Below are 13,690 nucleotides of genomic sequence, written 5' to 3'. Positions count from 1 at the left end.
ACTGAAATATTGGTTGAATGAAATAATGAAGCAGTAGAATTGATACAGGATCCCAGGCCCAAACAACTCCCCCAGGGCAGTCTCCATCCTCACAGAGGCAACAGGAAGTTACCTAAATTTTGGTGGCCCAAAGAATATAAACAAAAAGCAAAACCAGTGTTCACAAAAACTATTAAAACAACAATCCAGAGGTTACACCTCCAGACCTTCACACTGGCTAATATGCCATTCCCTATGCCCAGAGATGTACCACCTGCCATCTCCTCTTCATCCTTAGGCCCAAGAGGCCTCTCCCACAGGCTCAGTTGCTGTCCTGTACACTGCCATGCTCAGTGCCTCCCCTCTGAAGTCACACCTGGTTATACTTGGCTTCCCAGGAATTCTTTCCCCCAACCACAAGAAGGCCGAGTTCAGGTCTGTGATGTCCCCACTAGATCATCAGGGTCCGTACAACTATCTACAAAATATTTTCTGAGGCTGGGGATATAGCTCAATTGGTAGAGTGCTTGCCTCACATGCACGAGGCCCTGGGTTCTAATCCCTAGCGCAAACACACACACACACACACACACACACACACACACACACACAAGTCTTCTTGCAAAATATCTTCTGAGTGGATAACCCATGAAGAGAGTAACTAAAGCTATAAATATTTCTGAAAGTGTCTTCCATCTTTAAAAGATGGTCCTTTTAAAAGAGGCATTTATTATTATTCCTGCAGGTCATAATTATCTTAGAGTAAAAATTCAACTAACAGGAAAAGCACATGTACTTAGAGTTGTACTACTACAGTAGTCACTATTCACATGGGGCTATTTATTTAATTAAAATATTTTTAAATTTAAAATTTAGTCTCTGGGGCTGGAGTTGTGGCTCAGTGGTAGAGTGCTTACCTTGCACATTTGAGGCACTGGGTTCAGTCCTCAGAACCACATAAAAATAAATAAACAAAATAAAGATATAAGAAAAAAAATTTAGTCCCTTTAGAATACCAGGCACATTTTAATTAACAACGCCTAACGTGGCTCATCATTCCAGTCTTCGGTGGTGCAGAGAATATGTCCACTGTCACAGACAGTTCTACTAGATAGTGAGGACCTAGAGATTATCACCAGTGTCATCTCTCAAACAAGAGAAACGCCCAGATCTTCTCTGGCTGTTGAGAAGGAATGCTTTTTCCTCACATACCGGAGACTAAGAAAGTTATCAGTGAGAACTAGAACACTGACTTCTCCCTTCTATCATTTGAATGATTCCCTGAAGATGTTTCAAGATAAGTTCAACTATTTTGAAAGATAGGTCCTGCTCTTCAAACAAAACCCAACTCCCACAACAGTAGAGGAAGACCAAACAACACAGAAAAACTATCAATATTTTATGCATTCAGTTTATTTCCAATAAAAGTTACTTACTAAAGGTTTAAGATTAAGTATAAAGATACTCACAAATCAGGAGGGAAATTCTTTGTCCACACTGGGATAATTTCTACTAGTAAAAAATATAAAGGACCACACCTATAATATCTAGGAGAATGGGAAAAAGAATAATCTCCTTTGAAAGAACTTCCCATTATAGAGTTTGTAGGAAAAGGAAATTCTCAACACAGCCTAGATCTGAATCCATTCCTCTTGGAATTAGTGGGAGCCAAACCAAAGAGGAATGAAGTCTCACTGGCATTCCTTTCAACCAGTCAACCTGACCAAACTGGACAGTGATCCCAAAGCCATTCTCTCCTCTGACTCTGCTTTCTAAAAAGAAAGATGATTTTTATCATTTCTCTGTACTTGCTTTTTCTTTCACTCTAAGGTCTAACCTAAAATAAATCAAGTCCTTGTTATGAAACAACTAGAAAAAGTTCCATTTAGTTAAGATTTCAATTTGCTATGAAGAATAGCTGCACTGCCAACACAGACTAATCAAAGTAAATCAAACTATTACCAATTTTGTAGGATTCCTGAATCCAGCTCTTAATTCATTATTTTGCAAACTGGAAACTGCAACTGCAATAGACCTGGTACTAGAAGCAAAAGAAGCAGAAGCAACAGCTTCCTATTTACTGTTTCAGTAAGAAGCTTCTGCAGGTCTGGCTCTGGCTTAGGTCCTCACCTATATCATTCCAATCCTCACTGGCCTGAAAAGTAGGTGGTGTCTGATATTTTCCCACACAACTAAACAATAATAATGGCTGTCTCAACAGGCAGTATGCCACGCACCATAGTAGCCCAACACACACAAAGTAAATCAAAGTAAGAAGAAGTGGAGTACAGCAGCAGAAACCTCTCTCTTCTCTCTCATTCCCTCTCTCTCTCTCATCCCCCCTCCCACACACATATCCAAGTGCGAGTACCCCTTGTCCCTCAAAACTCAAGAGGTGAAAGTTTTAGCCCCAGTCATGAGTGAGTAGGCTGGGAGCTCAGCTTGTGCGTCCAATGAGCTGAAGCTAGGGCTCCTTCCCGAGTATCACACTGTGTGCTCCCAGTATAAAAAGCACTGACATTTCCTTCAACTCTGAGTCATGCTTACAAGGTTCTACTTTTAATCAGGTGACAAATACTCAAAATATTTTAATCCAAAGGAATTGGGTCAAGCTCTTATAGTCCATAATTGTCAAAGCAAACCCTAATTATTAGATTCCTATAGTTCCCGAGAGTCATCATTCAGTTTGTAATCAAAGACCAAAATCCGCTCTGCTGAAATGTTGTACAAGCCGTCTCCACAGGCTGTCATGAAGAAGAGCAGCTTATTTTTCTTGATATTTCACTGGAGAGTGTAACTATAAAGTTAAGACATGTACAGGTGGTGCAGTTTTAGTAAGAAAAAGCCTAGCTAGTTATGGGGAGGAGGGGAAGCTTGAATACTATAAAAAGAACTTGTGCTGTAACAGAATTGTACAACCCCGTTAAACAGCTCATTTTCTATGATTACAGATTATTTAAGTTCAAAAGGCTGATTGAGGTGAAGATCCAGAAAATATCTACTATCCAGTAAGGAATACGATAAGGTATATTAGCAAGACTAGCAAATTAAGACATTTCCAAACAGTAGCAGATGGAAACCCAGAGCTGAGAGGAGGGAGGGAGGGAGGCAGAGGTACTCAAGAACAAGTATTCACCACTAGATTTTACTGTTCTTGGAAATGGCTGGACTAAACACTCCTTTGATTAATGTAAATGAAACATAGGGAGGGAGACACATCACAGAGGCCAATAGCCAATATACTTAAGGGTAAGTTTAAAAAGGAATTCAACTTTTAAACACAGCTCAAAAATAGTCTTGCTTACTAAATTTAGAACCAGAAAATAAATACCCTGAAGGCAGTTTTTCAAAGGTTAGCAACAGTCATTCTCCACATTGTCTAAGAACTTTAACAAGGGCAAGGGGCACCTTGCTTACTTCCACATCTTCCCCACACCCTTCTGTAAGTGCCACACTCAGACAATAACTCAGACCCCTTCAAGAAAGTCCAAACTCAAATGCAAGACTGCCTACTCCAGGAAGCTTCTACAGGACCCTGTGATCCCTCTTCCAGCCCTCACCAGAGAAAGTGAAATATGTGAAAGCTTATTACCTGTGGGGTACTTGTGCAATGCTTACACTTCCCATCAATGTCAGAGTTCTCTTGAACACCAAGCTTAATACAGAATGAGGAGGGTAGATCTCTTCCCCCACTTGAAGCAGGAGCTGTGGATAGGCCACACTAAAGCCCGTGGAAGATGGATGTATTCAGAAAAGAAGGGATGCACACAGAGGGAAAGGCCTTAGTGGCCTGAAGGTAGCACAGGGCATGTGTGCTGAAGCCAGAGAGCATGCCCAGGAGTGTGAAGGTTTCCCAGAGACTGACTGGGACAACTAGAAGAGGACTTAGACAAGGGTCAGAACCTGTAGTGACATCCAAGGACACAAGACTGTCAGGTCCAGGATGCTATTCCCAACCTAGGAGGCCAAGAAGACAAGCAGGTTTACCCAAATGCGTGCCTGCATAGCAGAAGAGGCTGGGGAGGCAGCAGAGAGGGGAAGGGAACCAAAGTACTCAAGGCCCCCCAACTCCAGGGTACTGCCCCAATCTGGGCCCCAGCCCTAGACTTCTGCAGGAAACAAATACAACCTCTTTGGATTGCCCCACCTGAGTGTGTTTTACATTCTTTTCTCAAGTTTTGCCTCAAAGTCTTATTAATAATGTTCTAAGCTACTGAAGGGAATCTACCAAAATCCTCTGGTACGCTGCTATTGCCCAAAGTGTACCTCAAATTGAATTATAATATACACAGCAAGAAACAGAATCAGATATTCATTTATTGCTTAAATAGTCCATGGAATATGTTTCAGAATTATTAAGTATTCTCAGAACACATGACACACTTAAGTTTTTTTCTAATTTTAAAATTTCATGGCTATCATGTTCTCACTTAAAAAAAAAAAACTGGGGGCATAGCTCAGTTGGTAGAGTGCTTACCTCAAATTCAAAAGGCCATGGGTTCAAGCCCCAGCAACACACACACACACACACACACACACACACACACACACTTAAAAAAAAAAAAACACTAAAAATGGAGGCAAAATCAGCGGCACTGATTACAGAATTCCTGGCTGTGTGTCTGGTAACAGGCTACACAACATATGTGCCTGCAAAAGGGACTCTGTGGACGTGCACACAAGACTATTGTCGCTGTTTCCAGAATTACTAACCAACAGGTCTCAGTTCCATTGGGCCAGCACTCCTAGCAAGTCAGGCAATGACAAGGCACACCCACTTTTCCTGGTAACTGCAAATGCTAGATCCAGATCAGGCCTCTTCCAGACACCACCACAGTCCACCCTCAGATGCCCTTTGATATGGAAATCATTATGATCTCCATTTTACAGCTGAGAAAACCGAGGCTCAAAGACCTGATGTGACCCACCCCAAACACCAGCCAACCACAGCACAGAATGAGAATACTGTAGACGCCACTGGGATCAGCAAAAAGTAAAATGGTCAGCAAAGAATGAAAAGAAATCTGTTTACGAAGTTACCTAGCTTTTTGTTAAACTTACTTGATTTTAAATGATGTATAAAACTGTTAAAGAGAAACAAGAGGGACAGAGGAAGAGGATCCTACTAAACTCCAAACTCTCCAAACTGTTCATCTCACCCTGCTGCCCCCTGGCTTCACCTCCTGGTGAGTGTCAGGGCCAGCACACAACATGGGCTCAGAGCACAGCCCAGAGCTCTCAAATGGGTGAGTCCCACCATCACATCAAGGTTATCAAGTGAGGTCATGGCCAAATCCCCTGGATGTCATAGAAAGGCACAACTATGCCCATTCATTTACACACTATCTATGGCTGTTTTCTTGCCAAAATGGCAGTGTACAGTAGTTGCAACAAGAGACCAGATGGCCCACAGAGCTGAAAATATGTGCTTTACAGAAAAAGTTAGCTGGTCCACATATTACATAAAAAAAAGTTGTTTTTTTTCTTTCTTTTTTGGTTGGAGGGGGGGGGGTACCAGGGATTGAACTCAGGGACACTCAACCACTGAGCCACATCCCCAGCCCTGTTTTGTATTCTATTTAGAGACGGGATCTCACTAAGTTGCTTTGCACCTCACCATTACTGAGGCTAACTTTGAACTCATGATACTCCTGTCTCAGTCTCCCAAGCTGCTGGGATGACAGGAGTGAGTCACCTTGCCCAGCATAAAAAAGGGATTCTATTGATAACAAGGTTTGTGAATGGTGTAAACTCTAGTCCCTCAGTGCCCCCAGCACATGAAGGCTCTGGAAAGTCCGCACTACAGCCCTCAGATAGAACCAACAGCCTCTGAGCACAAAGCCTTTTTTTGGAGAAACACCTCTTAACATCCCCTCTAATTTTCTGGAACACACTCCAAGTGCTGGCTGCAGTAAGATAAAGAGGTGGTGCCCTCACTAATGTGACCCCAAGAACTAGACTGGAAAGCTTTCCTAGTCTTTACAAACTCATAATAAGGTACATTTCACCTAAACAAAGTAAGCACACTTCAGCCAAACGATTAACAATTTTGTTTTCAAACACGTTAAGTAAAAATACAAAGTCAGCACTTGTAGAGGCCCAAGTAAAGACATACTTTAAAACACAATTGTAACCGCAGATCTTAAAAGTGTAAAAACACAGGCTAAAGATCTAAGCATCAACTTCCGACTGCAGGATTAAGCCAAGTCATTTTCAGTTATGTTTAGGAATCAGAATCAACTCCGAAGGCTAAACAAGGAGTGATACCCATCTTCTGCTCTGTCTGAGGCCCCTCTGGCATGCTTCACACTGACTGGCCTTAACCTGTGAGGGGCTTCCAGTGGAGCCACAGGCATTCTCCACCTCGCCAATTTATTAAAAAGTTCCTCCCACCTTTTTATTAGAGCATGATAGTTTTACAAATTAAGTAGGTTCATTTTGACAAAATCCTTCATACATGGAATCTGATTTACTCCATTTCATCCGATGACCCCAGCTTTTCTCACCCCTCCTCCCTCTACTCTAAGATCTTCTTTTTATTTCTGATTGGTGCTTTCTACATATACATAAAGGTGGAATTTACTGGGGCATATGAGGCAAAATCATGAGAAATCCTGGCCCTCAAAAGTCTCCATAAAAGCTTTTTCTTCCTATTCATCCAGGACTTAGCGATGAGGTAAAACAACTTTAGTATTTCTCAATTATCCCCTGCAGTAAATAGGTGTGTGAGCCCTCATGATTCAAATGGAGGACAACACCTGAACCAGAAGAAAAGGGGATCCATGCTAGGAAAAACACACCCTACTCCCCCCCTCCACCATAGCCAGTTATAAACTTTCCCCACAGGGTTTTAATTAACTGACTGGGGTGATGGTACTGAAACTTGCCAAATACCAGAGTCTCTTGGGTTTGTGATTCAAGCAAATTCAATGTTTACAGATGTAGAATTACAAATTAAATATACAGAATTCTTTAACAATCTAGGTTCTGATTTTGACCCTTCCTATAGCTTTAGGCAGATCACCTCTCTGAAACCAGGATCCTCACCTAGAAAATAGCAGTAGTAATTTCTTCTCTCCCCCCACCCCCCCCAGGATGGAGTGAGGATCACAGGGAGATGACAGGGAGAAAACACTCCAATATGTAAAGTACTGCACAGGCAACCAAGATTGTCATCTGGCTATAAAAGATGTGTGGGTTGGTAATCGTATCCATCACAAGAAAACTTAAAGGGATTCATGGTCTGGTGCAGAGTTGTCCCAGTTACTTGGGAGGCTGAGATAGGAGGATCATTCAAGCCCAAGAGTTCCAAGCCAGCTGGACAACATAGCAAGACCTCATCTCTTAAAAAAACTTAAAATGTTTTCAAAAGAGCATTCACATTATAAAATGTATTTACAACTCTTTAGGATAGGATGAAATATACCTATGTTGTGTTTTCACAAAACAATTTTTAAAACTTTTTAAGTTGTTTACTTATACAAATTTTGCCACAATAAAGTTGACCAAAAAAAGAAGAAAGAAAAAAGTCTACCACTTGCTCATTTATTTCTCTTACCCTATTCATCGTGAATCCCTGCTGCTGAAATACACTGGTACGGTTGTTTTAATTTGAACATGTTAAAGAAAAAATTTTCTAAAATATACAACCAACTACATAGTATGGGTAACAAAGTCCTCATTTCTTAGCCAAGAAAAGGAAAATTGCATCTGAGACACTGTTTAAGACTCCAATGTACAACTAAAAAATGCTACTTCATCAACATTGATACCATGAAACTCTGCCACTCCAGAGCTGCTGCTTTAGTGGCATGGCAAGTACTGCTTCTCCTTCTCTCTTGCTACTCTCCTCTGGAGCACATCCCTCTTTCCACATATTCTTCACAAGCTCTCCCCAGCCTTCAGTGGTGACTACTGTTGGTCACTAGTGACAATGGCATTCATCACTCAGATGCCACTTAGCCCTACTAGAGTACACTGCAGGCAGTGCCCTGGCTGGTAAACTCCACAATCAGAGTCACGCTTACTACCATCCCTGTGGTCGCACCTAAGGAGTACCAAGGGATTCACAGGCCAGTCCTCACAAAAGTCCATCTTACTCCTGTTTATAAGGCTCCAAGGCTGCCATCTCCCTCTCCTTCCAACCCTGCATCTCTTCCCAGGCACAAAGCTCCCCTCCCTCAAATTTGATCATGTGTGCAAGACACACATCTTGCTCCACCCGGCTCAATATACTCCTGGAAGCCCAAGACATCTTCTCACTAAAAAAAGGTTAAATCCCTCAAGAATGTTTTCTTAGGCCTCTCTGTCCCAACTAACCAAACACCTTCACTCCTTTCAATGTATTTAATATAAATACTTAAGCCCTTATTTGCTTAATATGCATCCTTAAGATCTCGGTCCATCTCATTACTAGATATATTAGACTACTGGTTACTCCTGAAGATTTCCCCTTGTTTAAGGTGCTCAGGAGTCCACAACACACCCTTTCATGATAATATGATGGTGATTTATATGTAACCAAGGACTCAATTTAAATATGATCATTTTAGTTTTTGGATGATTTAAATTAGAGCCATTAAAAATGGTTACTTTTTGTTTCTCATCTGGAAATAAGATTGCCCTGTAACTTTCCGGGCTCAAAACTGGAAAGGAAGGGGGGAAAAGTGGTTAACTGTGGAAAGTAGTTTCTGATAACCTCTACTGTGATTAGCAGCACACTAATAGCTGATAGCTCAATAACAGAAACCACCCCTAAAAGGCCATCTTTGGGGCTCCATCTTGGAAACGGCTTGATGTATACAGTAGGTACAAGAACTTGCCTAGTATTATCTACATTTCACATAATTGACGACTTTTTACTCAAACATGGTTCGATTAAAGAAGCAAATGAAATCTGTTCTGCAGAAAAGCATTTTACCTATTGTTTTTCCATACTTCTCACATCAGTAAGTTGATTTTATAAAATTAAAGTCAAACTCAACTTTTTAACCACTTAAAAAGAAAAGCATTATCAGTGACTTTTACACTTGAGAGTCATTACTCCTTCCCACTGGTGAACAAATTTTAATTCAACAAGAATCTCCTTTAGACTAATTTTTTTTTTAAATCATTTTCCTCATTTCTACATTAACTTAATATTACATGACACCTTTCACAGCTGGATTCCAGGAACTGTAGTCACACCGAAGCCACAAAATTCCAGTTTTGTTTCAAAAGTAGAAATAGATTTTTGAATACATTAGTGGCCAGTCACAGAAATAGTTTCACAAGTTGAACAGCTGTGTCTAGCACGAATCTGAAGGCAGCAATGCAATTCAATTTGGACCCATTCATCAGAAACTGATTTTCGGATGCTACCACTATAAGACTGCGCTGGAGGAGCCAGGCTGCGCTGAGAAGGCAGCGTTCGCAACAGCGCCTAGTTTCCACCGCAGAGGAGAGCTTCGAAGAGGAAGCAGGACTCGCTGGTAACGTTCCCAGGAACCAGCAACTCGGAGGGACTGAATGAACTGAGCACGCTTGCACACCTGATATCGTTCTCCAAGAAAGTTTCTAAGGAAGCTGCTTCATGAGGGGGAAAAAAGATGACTCGGTCGGTATACTGCTGATTTCTTGAAAAATCAGAATCCTTACATTTCTTAACATTTTTTTTTTACATCGATATGGTAAATGCAACGCAAGCTCAAAGGCAGACTGAAGTCCGGAGGGATTTAAAAATTTGCCAACTTTGTTTTAAAGTTAGATATGTAAATGAAACACACCACAGACACTTTGATGACATCTTGTTAACCGAGTTTGGGGTTTTGGAAAAGGAACAACTAGGTGACCCCCCCCCAGAAAAAGTTTTCAAAATAACTGCTCAGCGCGTTCCAAGGCGCACATTCCAAGAAACTTCCCAGTCCGCACTCAGGCTGCGGAGCCCCGCGACTGCGGCCCGACCCGCACGCCAGCGGCGCCGCAGCCCGCCTGGCCCGCCCGCGGCGGGCGCTGACAGCGCGCCGGCCCCCGCTCACCTGTGCTGTCATTCGCCGAGAAGCCGGGCGAGCTGAGTTTGGCTCGTTTGGGGTTGGGCGGTCCGTCCAGCAAGTTCTCGGCCATCTTCGCCCGCTCGCGGAAGCAGCCCCGAGCGCAGGGCCCGGCGGGGGTCGCGGCGGCTGCGAGCCGGGGCGCGGGGCGCGGGGCGCGGGAGCGCGGGCCGGCCGAGGAGGGCGCAGGCCGGGTGGGGGAGGCGGCGGCCAAATCTCAGCCTCAGCAACAGCGCCCCGCAGCGCTCACCGCCCGCCCCCGGCCGCCGCCGCCGCCGCCGCCGCCGGCCGCGGCCCCCTCATGCCCTGCCCGCCTCCCGAGCGCGACACTCCGCGGCGGGGGCGCCCCGGCGGCCCGGCCGCCCCCCCGGGCCCGGCTGGCAGCGACGGCGCCTGGCCCGGCGGCTCAGGCGGCGCCCGGGAACATGGTGCCGCCGCCTCCGCCTCACTACCCCCCCGCGCCCCACTTAATGAACCAGCCCGCGGCCTGACGCCCGGGGGGCTCCGGGCTCCGCTGCCGGCCCGCGGCCCGCGGCCGCCGTGAGGAAAAACAATGCGCCGAGCGGAGCCGCCGCCGCGCCGCGGCCCCCCCACCCCGCGCCGCCGCCGCCGCCGCCGCCGCCGCCGCGGCCGCCGCCGGGCTCCGGGAGGCCGAGCCGAGAGGCGAGCGGGGCCGCCGGGGCGGGCGCCGAGGGCCGGGCGGAACGGGCCGGCCGGGCGGAGCGGGGTGCGCGGGCGGTTGTGGGGCCCGGGACCGGCGGGGCCGAGTAGATCGCGCTCGAAGCCCCGGTCGGGTCCGCGACAAGATGGCGGCTGTTGATTCCTCAATTAAAAAAAAAAGAAAGTTTTTTTTCTTCTCTTTCCAGAGCCTGAACGGGGAGGGGGAGGGGGCGGGGCACGCCGGTGCGTCACCCCCCCGCGGCGTCACCACGCACAGCCCCCGCCCCGCCCCCTCCACCTGCGCCGGCTGCGGCGGAAAGAGCCGAGCGCGTTCGAGCGGAAGAGCCGAAGGCGCGGCGGCCGTGCGTGGGGCGGCTGGCTACCGCGCGGGGGCCGGGCCTGCGGGACGCCAAACGCCATGCGAGTCACCACTTTTGTTCTGACGGCTATCCCGGGCCCGGCTTGAGACTGGAGGACGGCCAGGCGGCAGGCGAGGCCCCCAGGCGCGGAGTCGGCGCCGCCCGGGACCTAGCTGTCGCGTTCTGCCCCTGCTCAGGCTCCTCGCGTCCCTGTCCGCGATCCTCCACGGTGACTTCGGGCGGGACCGCCGAGGAAGGACCCAGGCCAGGCCGTGCCACTTCTCGTTGCATGCCAGCGGAGTGGCCTCTACAGGTTACAGGCCAGCTTCGGGGCGGCCGACCAATGTTACAGATGGGGAAACTGAGGCAGGAAGGAGCAGAGCAACTTCTCCAAGGGCACGATGGGAAGAAGTTACAGGGCGAGAATCGAGCCCCCTCCCCAAGTAAAGCGAAGAAGACGCGGGGGTCCTGGGCGCCTGTCTCCAACTACAAGGTGATGGGGCCCAGTTCGGACACCCTCAACTGCAAGAGGAGGGCGGTGAGCTCTGCCTGCCAGGGTCAAAAAGGGCCTTCGCGTCAGGACTGAGGCAAGAAGCCCCCGGCTCACTCTGGGCCCCGAACAACCTCCTGGCCCCTCGTGGGTGCCCAAACAGGGATGGAACACCTGGAAACCGGCACACAATGGCCACTGCCCGTGGGACACGTCCACAAAACTAAGGTGTACCCATCTCATTTCTTTATCTGCCCCTCAAAACTTGCCACTTCTCCCTGAAGTTCTCATCTTGAAGGTGTCACCAGCATTAGTTTCCTGAGCCAGAAACCTGTGAGTCAAGTGGGCTCCTCCCTCTCTTCCGCCCAGGAAGCAGCCAGTCTACCCAGGTCCTTTACCTGGAGAAACAGCTCCTTCTTCCCTGCCCCTCTGCCCTGACGTTGTCCTTCAGGGACTGGAGACTATGGTGGCAACTCGTCACTTAAGTGTGCAGTGAGCTTCGGTTTCTCCTCATGTAGCACCAGAGTTAACTTCCTGGAAAAAAAAAAAAGAATTTGAAATATTTAAAACAAATAGCTCCTATACATAGAAAAACAGATCACTAAGAACATACATGAAGTCTGTCAAAAACTGTATACCTACATGGTCATACACATGTTTACACACATGTGTCTCCCACATCAAGATGGAGTGATCTACTTTTTATGTTCATGCCCTTCAACACCTGCACTCCTGGATCTGTCCTTACCAGTTTCCATTGCTCATGTTACCATCAGCATCCCAGCACACTCAGTCACTAAGTAGTTCTAATCATTCAGGCCATTTTACACTTTTATAAATGCTGTATCCTGTGCTGATAAGCACATGTGCTTGACCAAGTCTAACCTCCTCCAAGACCCAGTTTCAATATCATCTTCTCTGGGAAGCCCCAACATCACTTCTGGACAAACTCTGAGCACATAACATACCCCCTGCCCCGTTCATTCATATTTTTTTATTCATCTAATATCTCTTTAGAATTTCCTGAGGGCATTGCCACTGTGCTAAACATAAAGAAATCCCTATACACTGTATTTGAAAAGTTAAAGTAGCAAACCCTGGAAGTCACAAACAATATTCAGAGAATCAGTTTTTGCAGGGAGCATATGGAGTCAGAGTGACATGGGGTTAGCAATACCCTGCATCTGAATGTGCCCAGTGTCCATCTTACAATAGGTAGGGCAAGGGCTGTAGGTTTGTAAATTTGATGAAATAAGTGATGAACAGTGTCAGGTCCCCTGTGTCCTGGAAGCTTCCAGGCCTCTGAGAAGGGTGGGCCCCAGCCAACCTACTGCACTATAGAAGAAACAAGGTGTCTAGAGGCCTTGGAGTGGGGCAATGGAGACACCATACAACCCAGAGAAGCGTTTGATAAGTCACTCACACTGCAGGGCACACAAGTTCTGATTCCCTACTGTTGAACTGAAAGGGTACCGAGTCACACAACATTTTACAGAGGAGGAAACTGGGGGACCCAGTGAAAGGATTCTCACAGAGTTCATGCAAAGTCCAAAGACCATGCTACACTCCAGAATCCCACACAAGAGATTTCTTGTAGGTAACAGGAGGCAAACCAAACCAACAAAGCTGTCCCTCCAGGGGAAGCAGCAGCCTGTCGGCACTCTCAGAGCAGCTTTATAGCCACAAGAGGAATCTCATAAGCTGCTTAGGAGTTTAAGCTGGGGTGGGGTCGATAGCAGGCACGTGTTCTTAGCTTTGCCTCAGAATAGAAACTTTGGAACCTCTAGTTATAATGGCTCCTGGGCTGGGGTTGTGGCTCAGAGGTAAAGCACTTGACTACCATGCGTGAGGCACTGGGTTTGATCCTCTGCACCACATAGAAATAAAGATATTGTGTCCACCTATATCTAAAAAATAAAAAATGGCTCCCGACCTAAAATGGTGAATCTGATGCCAATATTCCTTTTTGTTTTTATAGATGGGGTGGGGGGACAAACAATGGTCTTCTGTAGTTTCTTCCTGCTGGTTAGAGGTGAAGAATCTCATTACTGTAAAGGGGGTCAGGGAGGGTTTTAGGTAGGAGCAGAGTCTCTGGAGTTGGAGGAGGGCATCAGGAGCTGATAGTCTTTGTAGTACACTCCTCTGATGGAGAAATCTTTAGGAATGGGCAGGGA

At 46.4% G+C, this 13,690-nt stretch overlaps 1 protein-coding gene across 3 annotated transcripts in view; it reads right to left on the bottom strand.

The window, feature by feature from the left end:
* Positions 1-10,141, bottom strand: part of Crebbp (CREB binding lysine acetyltransferase) — a 133,071-nt gene extending 122,930 nt beyond the window's left edge. For 2 of the 3 annotated variants that reach the window (XM_026385651.2, XM_077802982.1), the window contains exon 1: positions 9,996-10,141. In XM_026385651.2, coding sequence (XP_026241436.2) covers positions 9,996-10,080 — 85 coding nt within the window. In that variant the 5' untranslated portion in view covers positions 10,081-10,141. The remainder of the gene's footprint in view (positions 1-9,995) is intronic. The other variant, XM_026385650.2, reaches the window with a different exon arrangement.
* Positions 10,142-13,690: the final 3,549 nt, after the last annotated feature.

Source organism: Urocitellus parryii, chromosome 9, assembly GCF_045843805.1.
Source record: "Urocitellus parryii isolate mUroPar1 chromosome 9, mUroPar1.hap1, whole genome shotgun sequence".
NCBI lineage: Eukaryota > Metazoa > Chordata > Mammalia > Rodentia > Sciuridae > Urocitellus > Urocitellus parryii.
The sequence above is the reverse complement of the archived record's forward strand: the minus strand, read 5'-3'. Positions and strand labels throughout refer to the sequence as shown.